This window comes from Phycodurus eques, chromosome 3 (assembly GCF_024500275.1).
Source record: "Phycodurus eques isolate BA_2022a chromosome 3, UOR_Pequ_1.1, whole genome shotgun sequence".
NCBI classification, from domain to species: Eukaryota; Metazoa; Chordata; class Actinopteri; order Syngnathiformes; family Syngnathidae; genus Phycodurus; species Phycodurus eques.
In genome coordinates, this window is record NC_084527.1 from 17147228 (window position 1) to 17170009 (window position 22782).

The 22782-nt window shown below is 40.5% G+C and overlaps 1 protein-coding gene across 2 annotated transcripts in view; it reads left to right on the plus strand.

The window, feature by feature from the left end:
- The window catches only part of LOC133400069 (EGF-like repeat and discoidin I-like domain-containing protein 3), a 109061-nt gene that overhangs the window by 23343 nt on the left and 62936 nt on the right, over nucleotides 1-22782 (plus strand). For both annotated transcript variants that reach the window (XM_061672283.1, XM_061672285.1), the window contains exon 2: nucleotides 8128-8256. In XM_061672283.1, the coding sequence (XP_061528267.1) occupies nucleotides 8128-8256 (129 nt within the window). The remainder of the gene's footprint in view (nucleotides 1-8127; nucleotides 8257-22782) is intronic.

Genomic DNA, 22782 nt, shown 5'->3' on the forward strand with positions numbered 1-22782 from the left:
ATTTAGCTGCAAGAATTGAAGGAAAATGGCTTTGCTGAGTGTGGCACATGAATGCAATGAGAACAAATGTCTCTCACCTTTTTCTATTGAATTCAGAGTTAGTTTATTGAATAAATTCACTGTAATTTCTGAATGCAGTATAACTTTGCACAGAACAAAATCTCTAGGTAAAATCAAACCCATCTTGGGTTTAATAGCCTGTGATTACAAAAGGTGGCGGTCTTTCATCAAGAGCCTCTCCTGTTCGAATATCCAAATGTCCCCCTTCAGTATCAATGCAGAGTAATTTATCACATGCTCTCATGGGTGCTCATTTTGTGCACAAGAGCGTCTTACATAAAATGAGAACCCATTATAGAGAAGAACACACGGTGTGTCATTTACTCACTTATTCATCTGAGAACTCCCATTGTACTCACTGTAATAGTTGTCAAGTCGTTATTTTGTCTTCATTCTGCATATCATACATGCATTTCAAGTTTAAGCTTAACTGAGAATAAAGAAAACCATGTACATTAATATGTATCTGCGTGTTCACACCAAGTGCAAATAGGTCCCAGTAAGGATAAAACAATTCCTCCAAAAATGTAGCTTTTTTGTTGTAAGAACTTTCAAGTCGCGCTTTGGTTATTATAACTCGTTGGGCTCATCTCATTTCTATATTTGCAACTTGCTATTTTCGTAGCTCCTCGCTCTTCTTTTTACATGCTAGCTCCTAGTGAGGCGGGAGGAGGTGGGAAAGTTTGAGGGAAATGGGCCAGTCGTTCCTCGATGACGTCATTTCATTGAAGCGTCTACTAAAGATGATGACGTGCCACAAATGAACCGATTGCATGGCTGTACAGTATATATATATCTTTTTGCACAATTGTCAAAAAAAAAAAAAAAAAAAAAAAAAATTACTTGCAATTATTACTTTTTTTTTTTTTTTTTTTTAATTTATTTTTTTATTACTAATTACTTGCTCAGTGACTCTCCAAAAAAACTCCATATTTTGTTTGTTTGTAATGAAGAAACATAATAAAACGTCATAGAGATTCTAAAGAAAGAAATGTACTGTAGTAGTCGAGTGTTGTATGTGTAACTTTAAGGGGCGTTGCCTAGTGAGTGACATCAGGAACTGGAGTTTGGTTGGGTGGTTTGTCTGCTTGTGAGCGTCTGGGCGTGAGTTGTGGCCAACAGCAGCTACATGCAAGTGATTTCATTTTGTATTTGTGTTAGACTGTTTGTCCTGTTCAATAAATGGCTGTAAGTGCATTGGTGAATGTGGTTCTCCTTGCCCACATGTGAGGGCATTATAGTACCTTTACTTAAAACTCTAAGATGGGGAACTTGGGGCTGTCGTACATCAAGGTAGTACTGTACTTTTGAGCACCATACATTTGTTCATTGACAAAAAAAAATTGAAAACTAAGTGAAGCTAATAAAGTGAACAAAACTTGTCACCATGACAGTGACAGTCAATATCCGTGTTACATGCATGAAGTGAATGAAGCCATTACTTTAAAGTAAACATGACAGACAATGACTTTAAAAGGCGCTGATCACAGCCTCACTACCCGTCTCTAGACAGGTTGACTCTGATAAATTGGAAAGAAAAATAAATCACAGGTGGTAATTGATGTTATTATCGACAATTTTCTGTTGCTCATGATCAGAATCAAGACCAAAAAAACACCTTGTTAAGAGGAGACCTTTAAGGGTGGTGCTGTGACATTTTGGTGACATTTAGTCTCTGACAGGACTTCCAGAAAGATGTCGATCTTCAATGTGACCTTGGCTTTCATTACTGTTTGACATATTCCAAAGGCATTTTGCCTCTTCATGGTTCGTAATCTGTTAAACTCTAAGTGCATTTGTCTGACTTTGTCAAATGTTGAACCGCAGAGGCCCATCTGTAAAGAAAGGCAGGGTTAAACATGATTTGACACAATTAGGCCATGTCACATTTGGCTGAGACTAGGCCGGCTGTGCATGCACAGTTGAGAAGCTCCTATGTAAATTCCACTCTCCCGAAGCCAGTAAAACATGTCCTTTTAACAATAAATTGTGTAACAAGGTGGACAAAGGGCTGCCTTGATACCTTAACTCAGCAATGCGAAATCCAACTGAATGGCTGCAATAGAAGTGTGCGTTTCACGACGGTTGTTATTGTGAGACATGCTTGTTTGTCGAGCATTAGATTAAACACACTGCTTGTGCATTTTATTCTTCGGCTCCACAACTTGAGCCACTTCACTGGGATCAGCAGAAATCAGCCATCCAGTCAGTAATGCTGTCTGGCCGCTCTGTGACCCAATGTAATGATGTAAATTTACAGGCATTAGAACAGGGATTTTAGTAATTGAACTTCATTTTTGACTTCATTCATTGTCAGTGAAGCTGTAAAAGACCTTCACATTTTTCTTTCTTTCTTGTATGCCAAGTCTTTATAGAAAGGAATGGGGTAACCTTGATGTAGTAGGTTATTTCTCTGACTGAGCATTACAACACAAGTCAGCCCCCTTTCCTTCCTTTATGTAGATATAACCACAATTCCATGAGAAAATATTTCAAAGCATGACAATATATGCACTGTGTGACGGAACAACATAATGAACAAAAAAGCCAAACACTACATCCTAGGGATCTGCAGCATAATCGATTAAATGTGTGTTAATTATTATTTCTTTTGCTCTCAATCTGTTGGTGATGAAACTCATCGAGGGACTTCTTAATAAATACGCATGTCTGGTAAAGAATGTACAGTTATTCCATTTAATAAGTCAAATGTACATTATCATCTGAAGTGCAGTAGCTCACTTTCTATAGTAATATTGTTTTATATCCAGTAATTATAGCTAAGTAATAAAATGCACTGTAATAGAATAAGCAATGTAGTTATTAAAATCTAAGCTAATTTCCTTTAAAACTGCCAGCTAAAATGTAGAGGCACATACCCAATAGATTCAACCCTGAATGTGTCTTGTGATAGATCCCCAAAAGGAAACAAATAATACTTTCCTGTGTTTAACCACTGGACATGTTTCCGCGTCTGATTGATTGAACTTTCTTTGCAGCCAGGAAAAGAAATCACGGCACTCCTGCTGGACTGTGCGGCAACTCACATCGATCACAAGACGAGCGATGGCTCGAGCGGCTGACATTCAGACAGGAAAGCTGCTGCTGTTTGCCTGCAGACATGCACACATAAACACAGTCAGACATCACACAACAAACACAGAGCAGTGAAGTAGGTAATACCTGACATCCCGCAGAAATGTTCTGGGACGACATGCAGTACATGGTCCAAAACCTGCTTGTTTTAGATGCATGGTTATCCGTAGCATCTTGTCATCCTTGCTTCTACAGTGTCCGGAATCAGAATCAGAATCGTGCAGGCTTTCTATCACCACAGTCTAAGACATGGCGTCTGAAATTTGTTCTCAAACATTCTGGGGTGAGAGTCTGAGTTACATTTTATGAATAAAGAATCGAGTGGAGTTCCATTTTTATTTTATTTAAGTATATATTATATATATAAGTATATATTTATATATTTCTTATTATTATGGTATCGGTCTTTACGTGATTTCTTTATTTGTTGCTCATATTTGCATCCAGTTCCACAAATCAAAAGGTGCCCAAGTGTCAGTCTTTTTAAAATGTTGTCATGTAATGTCTTTTATATCTATTTGATGATAAAACTTGCATTTCTCTGCCATTCGGAACACAATGTCTCAGTATCTGTCAGACACCCTGTGCTCTCCTCCAACCCCTTCCCATTTTTTTCTGCTTTATGCGTTCTTCATTAGCGAGGTGTCAGCACGGTTTGGTCCCACTATAGATCATCATGTCCAAACATCTCAGAAACCTGTCACCCGGATTCCCTCAGCTGGCCTAGCCTCTGTGAAAGCTCTTACAAATTCTTCTGTTCAACTGATTAGCTGCCACGCTCATTATTAGTTAATACAGGTTCTTCTCACTTGGAAATGGCACCATTTCGATGGGATTACATCGTTTGTAATTCCCGTTCAGGGGGCTAATTCCTGCAGGAGAACAATAATCTTCTTACTTGTGATGTTTAATTGTTTTTTTTCTTACTTACTGATTTTTTTTTATGCGCTGCATTTTGTTTAGTCTCTGAAAAATGTAGGAAAATAGGGTCGTTTACATGACAATCAAAATGTCATGGCTGTTACCTTGTTAAAGTGACTAAAAGATCACCAGTTGTGATATTTGCATATTTCACTGAGTGGCCAACATTGAAGCTTTTTATTCTGATCCTGAAAGGGAAAACAGTTTCCCCCCAAAATATATTCACAGCCAGGTGAGAATGCTGCATCTGCTGATTTTTGGCTGTAAATAGATTATCCTTCTTTGTTTTGTGCAGCACGGTGTATGACTGGTTAGCACGTCTGCCTCACAGCTCAGAGGTTTGGGGATCAAATCTCTGCTCTTGCCTACCAGTTTGATGCTTGTATGTTCTCCCCATGTTTTTTTCTGCTGGTACTCAAGCTTTCTCCCACATTCTAAAAACATGCTTGTTAGGTTAATTGAAGACTCCCAATTGTCCATAGGCGTGACTCTCTATACTTGCCCTGTGATCGGCTGGTGTCCAGTTCAGACCAGCACACCTGCGACCCTAATTAGGACAAACACTGTAGAAAATGGATGGATGAATGGATTCTCCATTTTCTTCTGCATGTCCTGTTTAAAAGTATGTAGCAAAACAAACAATAAAAACACGTTTTATATTGCCATGTTTAGAAAACCACAACACATACAGCGGTTTTGGAATACAACCCCCCCCCCTTCATACATTTTGTACATGTCATGAAACAAGACACATGCTGAATAGAAAAGACAGTCGTCACTTCGTCAGCATTGGACTGTGAATGTAATGCCGTGACAATGATTTGATCATTGATAATAATTGCATAGCTGGGGGTTAATTGATACTTGTAGGTCACCATTTTGTGCTTAAATTTGCTATGAACTATTTCAATGGTGGCGAATTACATAGTGCTTCATTTGTATAGGATTTGAAAGCCTTAAATGTACATGTACAACATAGGTGGTCGACTTAGCTTTCTAGTGCTAAATCTGTAACTAAACAGCAGTAGTTATATATCCATCCATCCATTTTCTGAGCCGCTTCTCCTCACTCGGGTCGCGGGCGTGCTGGAGCCTATCCCAGCTGTCATCGGGCAGGAGGCGGGGTACACCCTGAAGTGGTGGCCAGCCAATCGCAGGCACATACAAACAGACAACCGTTCGCACTCACAGTCACACCTACGGGCAATTTAGAGTCTCCAATTTATGCATGTTTTTGGGATGTGGGAGGAAACCGGAGTGCCCGGAGAAAACCCACGCAGGCACGGGGAGAACATGCAAACTCCACACAGTCGGGGCCAGGGTCCTCAGAACTGTGAGGCTGAGGCTCTAACCAGTCGTCCACCGTGCCGCTAGTTATATATAAGTATGTGTGTGTGTGTGTGTGTGTGTGTGTGTATATATATATACATATATATATATATATTTTTTTTAAAGCCGTTTTTTATTGCTCCTGAAAAAAACAAAAAACGAAAACACACAGTTTGTATCAGACAGATTATATACATCACTTGGCAAAGTCACTACTGTATTTCTGTTACCATCGACAAACAGATTACATACGGAATTTATCCATCTATACTACTCATTTTCACTCGAGTCAGCAGGGCAGGGTAGAGGCAGGTCACATCGATGGCAATCACACCTAAGGACAATTTGGTGTCTTCAATTAACCTAAGAAGCATATATTTGGACTGTGTGAGGAAGACAGAGTAGCCCGAGGAATCCCAAACGAGCACGAGGAGAAATGCAAACTCCACACAGTATGGCTTCAAATCACCAACCACAGAACTGTGAAGCAGATGTGCTGACATCTTGTCCACAGTGCCTTCAAAATTACATATTTTTGAATAAAATCTTGCATCCCAGCATGTCTTTCAAATTAAACTGATGTGGTTGATTGTGCAAAACATTAAATTGTGGAAAGCGTGTAATTATACCTGGTGACAGAAATATGAAAAAGATTCAGCTGCAATCTAATAAAATAAACAATGTCTGTTTACAAGTGCGATTTCAACTATCTGAAACCGTCTGTCCTTTGTTTCTAAGAAAGCATTTACAAAAAAACAAAAACAAAGCTCCTTACTGGAAGTCAAAACTAACTTCATGAAATTACGTCTCACAGAGACTAGCGGCTTTCCATACTTACAGTAGGTTGATAGGGTATAATCTTTTGCACCAAAGTTTTTACTTGCATCTATCAGCAGAAATACTTCCAATGCATATATTTGCATTATAAGATTTTACTCTTTTGGACTCTTAACTTCCATCATAAACCAATAGGTTGCTAATTTTGGTCAATCTCAGAGCAGTTGTTCAACTCAAATGTTTAAAATATGAGACAGCCATTAGCATCCTGTGGACTTATAAAGCCACTAACTCTGCCACAAGACCTCGGCATAAAGCTCATGCTGCACGTTTGCATGAGTAGCAATGCACCTCTGAGCCATGCTGCTGAAGATGATTCATGTGTCATAGTAAGTTCCAAAAGCCTCAGAGTCTGGATCATCACCATTACAGATAAATAAATAATAATTATCATTTTTGACCGGAGTTATTAATCAGCAGCAGCTTTTCTTGTTAACCTAAAAAAATGTCCTTTGTTTCTAACACTCCAAAGCACAGATGATAGAGAAAAAAAAAATACTTTCTTGTGTTCACTAGACAGTCAATGCTGAATAGAAACAATGGTAGAGATAAATGTGGAACTGCAGGCTATTGTTATATTTTAGTATATGTTATCACAGTTATCAGTTGTTGGTGTGGAATGGCAACATCGAACATTTTAAGTACTAAACAGAGTTGAAGAAAATTGTGTAAAAATCGCCACGTCATACATATAAGAAGGCTAAAGTTGTTTGCTTTTTACAATTATACTTTAAAGTACCCTTAAGGGTGAGCTGATGCGTTAAAATTGTTTGTTTTAATGTTTATCTCCACATGGAACCCTAGATCTTCCTGGGATGGTTCTGCTTTTAAATCTAAATATATTTAGGCATACTTGATTTCAAGTGATACAAGTAGTTTATCATTTGTAATTTGTCATTTCAACACTTCCCAAAACACCAAAAAACAAAGCTATCAGGACCGTGTAACTGTTGTAACATTTAGTTTTTATATTCTAGGATTTCTCTCTTCTTGGAGGTTATTTTTTCTGAAATTAGTTGGAAAAATGAGACCTCCATTTTCACTTGAACTTATGCATGCACTTTTGCACCTTCTTATTGTGTTGTGTTTTTAGGTTCTTTACTTTTTGTAAATTGTTTGCAGACGGTCCTGATTTGTTTTTTTTATGCCCGATAAAGAAAGACTCCAAGTTTTGTTTAAACTGTTTCAACCTGCACAATTTGTGTTGAAAGCATTTCAACAGTGCAAGAGGACACTTTATACCTGACAATAAATTTAAAGTTTATTCTTTAAGCATTGTAAGGTCGATTGGCGAATGAGCAACATTTTGTTGTTGATTTGGTTTCTGTCTAATAGTTACTGTGATGAGTTGTTTTCTTGACTGCTTAATTGCTCACATTTGTTTTGTACTTCAGTGTTTTGTAAGCTCATGAGGGCCGGGCACCTCGTTTTGATGCATGGAACGATGAAATATTAAATAGACTAAAAATATATATATAATTTACGTTTCAGCTTGATGATACATATACACTTCTCATGAAAAGCTAGGGATATTCGTCTTTTGGGTGAAATCTTAGGATTAACCTAATGCACTATAACCTTTACAGGCTAACCTAATTTGTCTTTCTCTAAACTTTTGAGGCGGCACGGTTTCCTCCCACATCCCAAAAACATGCATTCATTGAAGACTCTAAATTGCCCGTAGGTGTGAATGTGAGATGAATGAATGAATGAATAAACCTTTGAATGCTCATATGCCCAACTGCTTAATGTTTCAGTACTTTCAGTAGCGTATTTGTGTGTAGTGTATAGTATATCTTGTAGCTATTCCGGTAGTCGGGTTTTGGTTTATGTTGAGTAATTCCACCAATTCGTGTCTTTTTTTTTTTTTCTTTTTGCACGTAGGTTCGTGCCACCCAAACCCTTGCCACAACAGAGGGGCATGTGAGATCAGTGAGACCTACAGGGGCGACACCTTCATTGGTTATGTCTGCAAGTGTCCTCCTGGCTTCAGTGGTGTTCACTGCCAACACAGTAAGTTTCACCCTGGTGTTGTTGTAAACTGAAGGTATCTTTACACATTTAACCCTAGCCAAATAGGAATTTTAAAAACATTAAAGGACTGGTGGGCCTTCCATCAAGTGATAGAGGGCTTGCTTATATGAATGAATGTCAAAATTGTAGGTAAACAAACGTAAAATTCGACCAATTCTATTGGCTTGAAAGAAGAAAGGGAGAAAGATTGCTTAGGCAATATGCACAGAACACATTTTGTATCAGCCCTGATACTATACGTGATTTATACAGGCAATTGTATCTTAACATACTCATTGCAGGTGTTCCTGTAACATGTCAATTAGCAAGCTCCGTCTTACCCTAAACCACGACCCCTTACACTAATGATGTTGTCCCGAGCAACACTCATATCAGATGAGCTGTTTGCTAACATGTAATCTCGTTTTTATTAAAAGACATAACACAAAGGGAAATGGAATAAGTCAGCATATCAGTATCACGCTATTATATTTGTCTCCAGCCAGGATTGCACGCCGCTGGCAAGCATTCTTGTCATAATTCAGTTATTGTTTCCTTTTAAGCCCTCAGGGTTGTGGGAAGCTTATTTGAAATGGGCTGAATGCACTAACCTCTGCCAATTTTCCTCACAGTCATTACAGTTCGATGCGAGAAAATGAGTGAGAGAGAGAAGGGGAGATTGACAATTGTTTAACTAGAGAGACGAATAATCTAATCTACCACTCCATGGCAATTAAATGATACACAGACATAAATAAGTGTTACCTTAGAATGGCAGTCTAACTTTATGCCACAGAAAAATATCATTTTGGACTGCTTTGAACTGTTGACTGACTACGAAAAAAGACATACAAGATTCTTGGATTAAGGTTTATGCATTTTAATATTATTTTTTTGTGGGGAAATAAAGAATGCTTGACATTCTAAGTCAATTAAAATGTAATGAATCCATTACCATCACAATTAATAATCTTCAACTGTAAGGCAATGTTTTCAGTACAGTTTTGACTTTCTTGATATCATACGTCTGCAATATTCTTGTTAACCTAAATTTCTTTCCTTTGTTTCTAACACTCCAAAGCACAGAAGTATACAGTTTAATCGCTCTTCAATACTGAATGACAACAGCGTAATAAAATTATAATCACAAATTCATGAAGTGCAAAAGTTAAAGTTAACAACTGTAAAATGTAAAATCAATACACTCTAACTTCGATACCAAGTGACAATAGCAGGCTAACATGAGTTGATTCCACTGCCTGAACTCTCCGTCTCATTTACTAATGAATCACATTTGACTGATTTTCATTGTGACAATAAAGCTCTATTCCTTTCTATCAGTATGCACTATTCTCACTCATCAATGTGGGGTCAACACTGCACCATCTCCTAAACTCAGTAATCTGGGACACTAGGGAAGGGTGGAGTCTTTTTCCTGTTTTCTGCAGTCTGGATTCTGCTGCTGCTTTGATTCTGGTTGAACCGTACTCCACTGACATATGCTGATGTCCCGAGTTTTATACTTTTTAGCCATATTTTTCCCCAATGTCTCGGCAAATTCCGAACGATACAACGTATACCAAGTATCAATTTCAAAGTACCACACAAAACAGAATTGTAACTTGAACGACTTCAGATTTTTTGTAGTCAAGACTATGGTGATGACAATTCTTTTCTTTTTTTAAAATTGAAAGTCTTATTGGCGGCACGGTAGACGACTGATTAGAGCGTCTGCCTCACAGTTCTGAGGACCGGGGTTCAATCCCCGGCCGCGGCTGTGTGGAGTTTGCATGTTCTCCCCGTGTCTGCGTGGGTTTTCTCCGGGCACTCCGGTTTCCTACCACATCCCAAAAACATGCATGGTAGATTAATTGACAACTTTAAATTGCCCGTAGGTGTGAATGTGAGTGCGAGTGGTTGTTTGTTTGTATGTGCCTTGCGATTGGCTGGCAACCAGTTCAGGGTGTACCCCGCCTCCTGCCCGATGATAGCTGGGATAGGCTCCAGCACGCCCGCGACCCTAGTGAGGAGAAGCGGCTCATAAAATGGATGGATGAAAGTCTTATTGACATGTCAGGCATGTGAGTGAATACTTTTGGCAATATATACTAGCTACAATATGTAATAATAATTTATAATTTTAAAAATACAGGAGGAGGGAATGTTTTACCAAACCTGCAGTCGTGTTACGTGGATTGCTTTATAAGATCCGACTGTCTGATGAGTGAGTGGGGGGGGGGGCAATGGAAGGAGGAAAACTATTGCATGTGTGTGTCTGTGGGATGAAGGCTGACGGTTGAGACAAAGAGAGGGTGCCTTGTGAATTTGCTGTTGTGAGGATTTCAGGCTAATTATCAGCTATTGTTAGCAGGTGCCTTTTCAGATGGGCATGCATAGCACTCTTGCTTTTGTTACATTTGAGGATAGACTTGCATATTTTGCAAATGACTGTGCTACCGGTCTCATTTTTATTAAAGCATAGCCACCCGCTTGAGGCACTGCTGCTAGTTTGCTGTGCAAACCCACCACCTGTCGATTTCAGCGAGGCGTCCATATTGTTGCCAAAACCTCAAGCTATAATCGTCATTGCGGCAACGCGTCAACGAGTTGATTCAGACTAGAGTTCATCTACATGAAATAGTCTTCTCTTTAATAGTCTTATATTTTTTGTTTCCGGCAGAATGAATGCTACCTAGAAGTACTAGTAGTTAAATGTGAAACCGAACACACATCCAGTGTTTTAAAACCGGTTGTGTAGTCTAGCTGAGCTTTAACACACTATCTCCTGGCTTTTACTGTATTTGCTTTTTTGCTCTGTCAGAGCCAAATCCAATTTCACACCTTTGAACATTATCCTTAATACGTGTATTATACATCCTGCTTGTTAAAGCTGCTTTATGAAGCTGTGCTACGATGTGTCACACATGGACAAGAAGAATAACTCGAAGCTCTTTCCAGTTACCTAAATGGACTGTGTTTTAGTTGACTTGTATGTAGAGAATGGACAACAATGTCTTTGACAACTGTAGAGGTTTAAATGGCCACAACTAACTAAAGTTAATGACAGTTCAATCTCCCTGCAGATTCAAATTAAAAACATTTTTGACATTCAATTTACTCAATACTCACAATATATTTCCAGCTAGGAAAACATGATTTACACCACCGGACAGCCCATTCCACAAAGCTGTGTATTACTACAAATATTATATTTGTATTTCCAAGTCGGTTTGGCCAACCCAATTCAAAGTTGGCTTTAGGGTGACAGCTTTTATGATTTCAGCTTTCATTCTCACAAAGTCATTCATCTTCTGTAATCTTGTTGCGTCATGAGCCTGCTGTGACAACAGAGCTAGCGCACAGATACTGGGAAAAGAGTCAAACATCGTAATGAACTGTCATTGTAAAGATAGCAAGTGATTGCTTCACTTGTCATGGGGGGCAAATCATTTTATGGGTGCATGCTCTCAGTTTATCAAGGACAAATGAAGCATAGAACTGTAGAGATTTTATTATTATTTTATTATTAAGTTCCCCCCCCCGACCACAAACTGTAGGTCACGCTGAACATGGCAGTGGCCTGTTGAACAAAAGAAATGAACAGTGCACCTGAATTGCTGATGGTTGTCTTTTTGATGGTGGGTGCTGACTACAGACTTTCGCCGTTCCTCTTGGAACACGGCAGTCGGGCAGAACTGATAAGGACTAAATGTAGGATGTGTGAGGAAGACAGACAGTGTATTTTGTTAATCGACAGCCGCTATCACGGCTCTTGCCACAGGACAATCGGTTCGACTTAAATCTGCTCTGCACCGTGACTTTTAATCAATTCAATTGCCACAGATCACAGGCTACCTTTCATCAGTCTGTGCTGATGCACCTGTATTTCTCCTCTTCATGTTCATTTATTTCCTCTGTAATGTTCAACGCACTGCTGACATCTCGAAGTCGAAGTCAGTAAAATTATCTTTCCGTCCACATTGTGCATAAAAATAGTTGTACAACTAACCAAGTTAATGCTGGATTCCAAACTTCTGGGAAGTTGGAAATACTTGGAGCTGACGAGGGAGAAACAAACAGCAGACCACATTGATAAGTGAGTTGTCTAGTATTAACTATACTAGTCCTTGAAACCAATTTCCATGCAGAGCAGCTGGTTGTGATAAGAATAAAATATTGAATATAACCATCAGTACAGATATGTATTTTGAATTGATGTTTTATAATCACAAAGGGTTGTGGATTACTTCTTCTCTGACAAGTTGGGATACCTTTATTTGCCAGTCGGAACTTCAACTTTGAGTTGCGTTCCCATGCACTTTTGTGAAATTTCCGACTTTCCTGCTTTTGGAACGTTCCATGGAGGGAACACTTTGATTTAAGCAATGTCACACGAGAGGGAGTGATGGTGTACTTTTTGATTCGATTGAAGATAATATATAGGTCGCCAAGCACCGTTTATTATTTGACAGTATGAAGAGAGAACACATTTTTAACTGTTTATTTTACCAGTGATTCGGCTCCGCCAACACAAATAGTTCCGCAAAAAGCGGTGTGAGCTGTGGAGTTAGCTGTTAGCCAACATGCTAACTAGCTAAAGCATTAATGTCAACATTGACAAAAAAAAATGGCTTAACTGTTTCACTCTAATCGAGAGAGTTGTACAATTAGTCCACTTCATGTCACATCTCATCACACTATTGTGTCATTTAGTGAGCTCGCCACCATGAGCAAACATTACACAAACGTGCTAGAATGCAAATAGAAGCCAATTGATGCGACGACTGTGCACTCGTTAGCAGCGTGACCATGTTGGCTGAATCTCCGCTCTTGTGTACACTTAAAGAGTCAATAATGTGTCATTTAATCACATTAGCACTCCTGGAGGTATGCAGTTACATCTCCAGGCTTCTCTCATTACCTTCGTCCTCATCCTTAAATCAAATGTTACTTCTGGAAAAATGTCCATCTATATGCCACCAAGTTTTTAACAACTCACAGTAATGCCACATAACCACTGACTGTTTATTGAAGCCAAATTAATGAGGCAGAGTGATATTTTTAAGTTAAAGTAACAGTGCTGTTGTAGTGTATACCGTATCATCAATCATGGAATTACTTGCTTGGTCAGAACAAACTTGGATAAAAATCCTTAACCAATACTAAATCATTTGATAACAGAATCATATTTTTGTGGACTGATGCAGTCACAGAGATTCTTACAATGTTGGTGGATAAATTAGATTTTTTTCGCTCCCATGTTGTACCATTATTACTAGGGTGGGGCATCGAGAACCGATTGGAACCGGGACTAACGTTCATGTTCTTCCGAAATCGTTCAAATTAAAAAAATGTTGGTTCCCAGTTTCGAGGCCTAGTCTGCTGCCCCCGAAGAAGACGTGAAGAAAACTAACGAAGAAGAAAAATGCGCACGAAGACGCTTGTACCCAACGGCTGCGGCGAACAAAAGAGTCTCTTAACTTTGTTGAAATTAATGACCAGTCGCCTCAGTGCAACACATAGAATAAGATTATATTGTGCAAAAGAGGCTTTCACGATGTGTAGCGTCTGATGCGCTCCGAGCCTCAGTCTACAGCGCACGGCGCTTCAGTGAAGTCCACTCTGTACAGGGACCATTCGGAGCCCAGTACCCCATGCTCCCCGAGCAGGTCTCTGTGATGGTATCCTCTTTGATTGTGAACTGTGGCACCTCTCTCTGTGGATAGCTCCCACAGCTGATCTTTCCTCACCCTGGATCCTCAGTGCCTTGCCATGTCGATACTATTTGTCAATAGGTGTTGTGTCTATGTGTAAGTGTGTGTGCGTTTGCATTTGTATGCGGGGGTGTCTTTTTTTTGTATATTTCCTGGTCTTTTAATTGTCAGGTTTTAATCACGTGGCACGGTGGTCGACTGTGTAGCACATCGGCCTCAAAGTTCGGAGGAACCGGGATCAAATCCGGCCTCCCATGTGTGAAGTCTGCATGTTCTCCCCGTCCCTGCATGGGTTTTCTCTGGGTACTCCAGTTTCCTCCCACATTCCCAAAACATGCATGGTAGGTTAATTGAAGACTAATTTTTCTGTTGGTGTGAATGTGAGTGTCAATGGTTGTTTGTCTATATGTGCCCTGAGATTGGCTGGCGACCAGTTCCGGGTGTACCTTGCCTCTCGCTCGAAGTCAGTTGAGATGGGCACCAGCACACCTGCGATCCTCGTGAGTGTAAGCGTTTCAGAAGCGTTTTTTATCTCTGCCAAGCACTTATAAAAAAGCAAAAGTGCTGTATAAATAAAATTGACATTAGCGGTGCATAGACTATTTGAATAGGACAAAAAATAATAAAAATTATTTGGTACCCAATGTTGTAAGGCTGAGGTAACATACAATTAATTACCCTACCCTTGGTCGGTCCAAGCCAACTGAATAGTATGAGACGTTACCTGATGTTGTTTCTTACCTATTATTGCATGTGCAAGAGGTTCAGGTGTTCAGTAAATATAAACACAATGAGTTAGGATGCACTACATGATGTGGGCAGTTAGTCGTGCTGTACAATCCAGTTGCATCCAGCCTGCTCTTCAACCAGCAGAAGCCAAGGTTTTATGTTGATATTTTGGAAATGTGAACATTTCAAACCAGAAAAAAAACACTACAAGGATAAAATAATGTGTTACACATATGAAGGTAAATTAGCCGTCACTCCTTCAGCTGCTTCTCCGAAAGAATAAAGAATGTTGATCCATAACAGTAATTCAAAGAAATATAATGTGCCACTATGTCCACAAAATCTGTTACCCATTCATCAGAGCTGCTCAAAGCCATCGTTTATTTAAGAAGCATAGCTTAACTAATATTTCGGGAAAGTTTAACCTCATCTGTCAAATATGATGCTTTTGGGGGAAGCTTAACTAAATTGATTAAGATGTATTGCTAAAGGTTTGTGGAAATGTTTGAGAAAGGGGGAAAAAAAGTAAACAGGCTGAAGAAATATTTTGTCCAGAAAAAGTTTTAATCAGGGTGCCTTGGGTCTGTTCTTTTTTTTTTTTAAATCTGACTTTGGGTCACAAAAGTTGTGAAGGATAATGGATATTATGGTAATCTGCACACCAGTTTTGTTCTGCCTCTGCATTGGTGACAGCTCTAGCCCGAGGCGTTTGGGTCTCTGTCTCTCTCAAAACAAATCCAATAATATAAATATATCTCAAAGTCTGTGGTAAAGTTATTTTTCTTGCTGCTCTTCCTGCTTAGTTTGAAGCAACCCTGAGCGCAGCAGTGAAAAAAAGCACACCTATAGCCTGATTGGACTCTATATTCGTAGACTGCACACTGTGCCAGAGCGCAAATGGTGGGCATCTTGCTAGTCATGCCAGCGCAAACTTTGGAAGACTGGTTGCTCCAAGTTGGGCGGTGTTGGCGCAGTGAGGGTGTGTCCTTTGGCTTCCGTCCAGAGCATGTGACATTTTGGTGACTCAGGGCTCTATTTTCAGTAATGCATCTTCATTTTCATGCAACTGCAAGACTCACTGCGCCTTGGAAGACTCGTGTTTGCCAAGCTTCGCGGTGTCAGTGCAGCAAGGGTGTTCTCTTGAAATGCGCTTGGCGTAGTGACATTATGGTGTCAGAAAGTCTGTCTAAACCCCGTCTAAATTGTGGCGGAGGGATCTAACGACATTTTGGTGAATCTGATCAGTGCACATGAAAGCAAAAGACACGCGAGGTCCTCAGACGTGTGTGGTGCATGACAGACATTGTAGGAATCAATTCATTTATCCATCCATCCATTTTCTGAGCCATCCAATCGCAGGGCACATACAAACAAACAACCAGTCGCACTCACAGTCATGCCTACGGGCAATTAAGAGTCTCCAATTACTCCATGTTTTTGGGATGTGGGAGGAAACCGGAGTGCCCGGAGAAAACTCAATTCATTTAATGCATTATTAGTCATATCATGGGCGGCATGGTGTATGACTGGTTAGAGCGTCTGCCTCACAGTTCTGAGGACCGGGGTTCAAACCTCGGCCCCGCCTGTGTGCAATTTACATGTTCTCCCCGTGCCTGCGTGGGTTTTCTCCGGGCACTCCGGTTTCCTCCCAGATCCCAAAAACATGCATGGTAGGTTAATTGAAGACTCTAAATTGCCTGTAGGTGTGAATGTGAGTGCGAATGATTGTTTGTTTCTATGTGCCCTGTGATTGGCTGGCAACCAGTTCAGGGTGTACCCCGCCTCCTGCCCGATGATAGCTGGGATAGGCCCCAGCACTCCCGCGACCCTTGTGAGGATAAGCGGCTCAGAAAATGGATGGATGGGTAGTCATATCATCATTATTATATGTTTTTACTGGCACACTGCTATGGGGGTTAGGGGTGTGGGATGAGAGGTTGGTGGAAACGAACGATCGTAGGAGGGGATATAAATCAATATGGTCCGTGGACGCGTTTCACTCAGCAGCGAATTTTCACCAGCTCATTCTGTATTTATTAAGGGAATACCACGTGCTCGGAGGATTGGATGGTGATGGATTCATCAGGTCCGCAGAGATATTTAAATTGCCCGCAGTTACCACCGGCTCAATCCTGTTTTTCATGATCTTGTCTTTTGTCACACCGGCCAAGTGACAATTCTCTGACATGCACGGATCACTCTCCCCATGCATGCAAGACCGTCATTGTGCCTCACGTAATGGAAATTAAAGAATTCAGCGCTTTGATTGGCGGCGAATAAAGTCAGCAGTGTTTCCGCCACGGGTCTGCGAGAATACGACAACGGGGACTAATCTACCCTCTCGCAGATTAGACCGGGTCGTTGTACTAAAGAACATCCACTTTGTGATTTTTCGGACCGCTCGAGGGACTATTTTAAAAAGCACAGCTACCAAATTTAATTCCCACTATGAAACAGACATCATGCGAGTCATTTTTACACTGTTTTTCTTAAGAAAGGAGCTTAATGGAAACAATTACAGAGCCAATTACTCTGGATATTTTTAAAAAAATTATGAAAAAGTTACTTTTAAGGCCAGCCCTATAGTACCCGGAAATGTGGACTCTTCTTTTTAGTCATCAACGCTTGGAGTCTTAATAATAATTATCTTGCTAACTGCCATTAAACACCAAACTGGAACAATTCATATGCAAATTTATTGAAACACCAATTCAATACCTTAATGATACAGTATATACACTGCACAAACATTTGGCAGTAATACACCGCAGCTATTTTTAAGTGTCGTGTGCAAGCTCTTTTCAAGGCAGCTGACTTAGATCAAGTGTTTTTGTCAAGGTAAACGTGGTTGTGGGTGACACTAATAATCACATGAAATAATTTCTTATTTATATCCACCACTGAAGAAAATGTTACAGAATGTTTGAAAGTGTCACGACTCAAGTGGAGATTTCTATTTCTAATTATAGCGAACACAAAGGCTTGTCATAGTGCTCAATTACTGTGCTATTGATCTGTATGGAGGACACGGCTGTTTTAACATACTGCAATAGCCCACCCACCATTTTCACTCTTTTCACTTTTTTGTGCAGATACATTTACAGGAAGAGATGAGAGACTCCTTGGTTAAAGGTTCCACGCGAGACCAAATATCTCAGAAGGTGACCACAGTCACGCAGCCAGAACTCCAGATATCATTAAACAATAGTTCACAGATTGGGTGTTAATGGTCTCGGGAGTCCAGTACAGAAACCTAGTTAAGCTTAGCCAGTTTACAGCTTTCAAAGACCTACATTTGTAACTACATGTAAGCCAGTCAAGCCAAGCAATCACTTGGTTGAAATGCATTCATGGTTGATAAAGGGTGGAACATTTTACGATAATTTCTGCAGAGTTCCCTGTAAATTTCCATGGGAATTCAAGATGGGGTATTTTGGAAACTCACAGTGACCAACTGGTTAGCATATCTGCCTCACAGTTCTGAGGACCTGGGTTCAAATCCGGCCTCGCCTTTGTGGTGTTTGCATGTTCTCCCCCTTCCTGCGTGTGTTTCCTCCATGTACTCCGATTTCCTGGTAGGTTAATTGAAACTCTAAATTGTCCGTTGGTGTGAATCTGAGTGCAAATGGTTGTTTATGCAGTAAGTGCCATGTGATTGGCTGGCGACCAATCCAGGCTGTGCCCCGCCTCTCGTCCAGAGTCAGCTGGGATAGGCTCCAGCACGCCTGTCACCCGAGTGAGGATAAGCGATACGGAAAATGGATTAATTGACTGTGGTCAAACAAAGAATGATCATGCATGTACACAATCATGAACCAGTAATTCAACACCAACAAGGCACCTTCACATGAGGATCAATACTCTTAGCTCCCATATTAGCTTAAATAACATGGGAGCTCAAACTTATGTGACATCACACATGGGCAAACACATATGCTCACTAACACAAATGGTACAAGTCATTTAACTCACCTTTTGACATTTACACACAATATACATTTTAGGGAATACAGGAAAATTGTAACAGTTAAGTAGAGTAACCCTAACCCTAACCCACGGGCTATTAGTAGCTGCATTGAGAGAGAAGCAAAAAGATACTTTCAGTCTTTGACTGTGCACTAAGTGCTTTCAACGACTGCCAACAAAACAACATCTCAAATGCAGACCAAAAACAGCATCAATAAAATAAACCTAACAACCCCAACACCAGCATCCCTTGAGATGGGACCACAGTAATATTTTTATTGCTGTGGCCTGGGCACAGCAAATAAGAGCGGATAAAACAATTCTTAATCCATTCTTTAGAAAAAAACAAAAACTTAAATCGGCAAATTTGCGAATGCTAAACCGAATATGCGGGGATTTACTTTCTGCATGTAATATTTATGATTGTAGTAATTCTGAATACGTTTAAACAAATGTGGGAAAGCATGTGGTGAGCAAAATAATAGCATTAATCGGTTAATAGCGGGCGGCACAGTGGCCGACTGGTTAGAGCGTCAGCCTCACAGTTCTGAGGACCTGGGCTCAATCCCCGGCCCCGCCTGTATGAAGTTTGCATGTTCTCCCCGTGCCTGCGTGGGTTTTCTCCCGGCACTCCGGTTTCCTCCCACATCCCAAAAACATGCATTAATTGGAGACTTTAAATTGCCCGTGACTGTGAGTATGAATGGTTGTTTGTTTGTATGTGCCGCGCGATTGGCTGGCAAGGGTGTACCCCGCCTCCTGCCCGCTGATAGCTGGGATAGGCTCCAGCACGCCCGTGACCCGCGTAAGGAGAAGCGGCTCAGAAAATGGATGGATGGATGGACGGTTAATAGCGACGGAACTCAATATACTGTCTGAAAGGTTGGGGAATGCTAATGGAGACAGAAGCATTTCTAGCAGAGTGCTTGATAACCAGGCTATAAGTATAGTCATCACATTGTTTTAGAAATATATGCACTGTTGAAGATGTGGCAGAGTGTAAGACAATTTTACGTGATTAAAATATCCTGCAACCATAAAGAAAACGTCTGGGAGTCACATACAGTATATGGTCCCTAGGAGTAGCAGTCTATGTAACCAGCCGCAGTAAATGTTTCTGTCAGAAATATTCACAGGCGTTTCCCATGCCTTATGAGCTGCTAATTTAGAGTACTGTCATAATCATCTTGTAGTGGTCAAACATTAACAATAATATTTTAAATAATGTTTTCCTGCTCCACTCTCCTCAGTCTGAATAGTGCTGCTTTTAGCATCCATCAAAGATATGGTCAAATCAGATGTTTTCGAGTTGGTAAATATTTGGTGTACACAGTCATTTTAATACACAGTACTTAATAAATTAAAGAAGTTAAATACTGCAATCAGAGTTCAATTTTACAGCAGAAGTTAGTATTCCAGAAGTGTGTGCCTATGAAAGTTAGATTATAATACTGTATACATATGCAGTAAGTTTCAGCCAAGATGCATGTGTGTGCGACAATGTGTGGAAATGTCTATTGTCACTCCCAGCTGCATCCTAAGTATAGACTAAGCTATCTCGTCTCTGTCAAAGGGCACTTTGGATAAAAAAACTGAGGGAAACAAGGCAGGATTAAGGTGTTAAGGACCACTTTTGTCTGAACCCCTGACTTTGACAGGTTATTTAACCTTTTAGAATGTAGCCTCCTCTGTTAGACCGATCACTAATATTTCAAGAATATTAGATTTTTTTTCTGTTCTACATGTAGTCCCTGGTTTTGCAAATCGTGCCCACTGAAAGCTGATGTGGAAAATATTCTTGTTTCAATAACCTTCTTCAGAAAGTTTGTTCACTGCAGAAAAAAAATGCAGGCATTTAGTTTTACATTTGCTTTCAATTAAAACACATTTTACAAAAAAGAAGGAAATCAACACGTGAATTTAGTCAGCCAACTCCATTTTTAAAGAAACTGTTGGAAAAAAAGGAATTATGATGCCTTTCTTTAACTTTAGTTTTCCCCCTCTTTGGGCCTTTTTGTGAAGAAGATAGGCCGACTTGTTTAAACCTCCCTTGAGCTACACTGTGACCTACTGGCCTCTCCAGGAAGGAAGCACCTGAAGGGCCTAGAAGATGGTGACACCATCATCCGAGAGGCATTTCTAAACCCAATTTGACACTCATTCCTACCCTAGACTATCGTCTTGCACGAGCAGCCACAATGAGATGCTCATGAAACTTCTGCTTGACTAAACAAATCTGCATTTAATCTGGACAAACAAAAATTAAGGTGCTCACATAAAAGAGGAGACAGATATTATTTCGAGTGGGCAGTTTGTAAACATAATTATGGTCCATAATCCTATGTTTTAAGAAAGCAGATGAACTCTTGTAAATAATTAGTACTTTCCCCCTACATGGATAGTACTTCCACTTCTGATGATTAGACAGATACTATAGAAGGAGAGTTCAAAGATAAGGTCAGCAAGGAAGTGAATTAATAAAGCCATTGTGAATTTTGTCAGTTGAAACTGCTGAAGTATCTTAATTTTAAAGCATCAATATAAAACGCGTCATAAGTCTTCTTGACACTGAGACGAATCAAAAATGTTTGAAATCGATAAATAAACACTTGCCGAATCAGGAGGTTCTGAATTTCAGTTTAATTTGCAAAAATAGATATTTAAATATTTTGTCACCTTAGAAGTGCTGATGAAACCCGTATCTGCACACAGAATGGTTTCCCTTTTTATTAACCTACATTGTGATCATACTAAGAAGAAATAGAAGAATCACGTAACATGTGCGCGGCACGGTGTCCGACTGGTTAGAGCGTCAGCCTCACAGTTCTGAGGACCCGGGTTCAATCCCCGGCCCCGCCTGTGTGGAGTTTGCATGTTCTCCTCGTGCCTGCGTGGGTTTTCTCCGGGCATTCCGGTTTCCTCCCACATCCCAAAAACATGCATGAATTGAAGACTCTAAATTGCCCATAGGTGTGCATGTGAGTGCGGATGGTTGTTTGTTTGTATGTGCCCTGCGATTGGCTGGCAACCAGTTCAGGGTGTACCCCGCCTCCTGCCTGATGATAGCTGGGATAGGCTCCAGCACGCCCGCGACCCTGGTGAGGAGAAGCGGCTCAGAAAATGGATGGATGGACGTAACGTGGCATTTTCACTCTCAAACGCTATTGTAATTGTACTCTGGTAAAAAAAAAAAAAAAAGCAATGGATCATAGCGATGTCCTGTGTTTATCAGACTTCACGAGTATGTTTTAAAATGGCAGTGAAGGCTTTATTTTTTTGTGTCATTCTGTGTCTGCGCGGAGGTCTGCTTACATTCTCTCCATTTCAGGCTTTGGTCTGCATTCATCCATCCATCCATCCATCCATTTTCTGTACCGCTTTAACCTCACAAGTGTCATGGGCGTGCTGGATCCTATCCCAGCTAACTTCGGGCGAGAGGCGGGGTACACTCTGTGCTGGTCGCCAGCCAATCGCAGGGCACATATAAACAAACAACCATTCTCGCACACATTCACACCCAAGGGAAATTTAGAGACTTCAATCAACCTACCATGCATGTTTTTTGGATGTGGGAGGAAACTGGAGTGCTTCGGAGAAAACCCACGCAGGCACGGGGAGAACATGCAAACTCCACACAGGCGAGGCCGAGAGTTGAACTCCGGTCCTCAGAACTGTGAGGCATATGTGCTAACCAGTCGTCCAATGTGCCGCCGGTCTGCATTCATTTATTCATTAATGTTCTACCACTCATCCTGTTCAGTCTCATGGGTGAGCTGGAGGCTCTCCAAGTGAACTGGGGGAGAGGCAGGGTACACCCTCGGCTGGTCACCAGTCAATCTCTGGGGCTTTGGTCTATAAATCCTCTGAAATTAGTAGCTTTCTTCTTCTCAGATACTCAATCATTTGAGCACCGCATTCCTCAAGATACAGTACCTTTTTTTAAGGGGTTGCTGTAAATAACTCCCCTGTAGACTAATCCCACTTCAAAAAGAGATAGTCCTTGGAATACACCTGTCTTAATCCTGCAGCCACAGTTTAATGCATTATCATATCCCTAGAAGCACATCAGCATGGGGCGTGATAAAACTCATATATGAGATGATTTTAAGAATTTCTG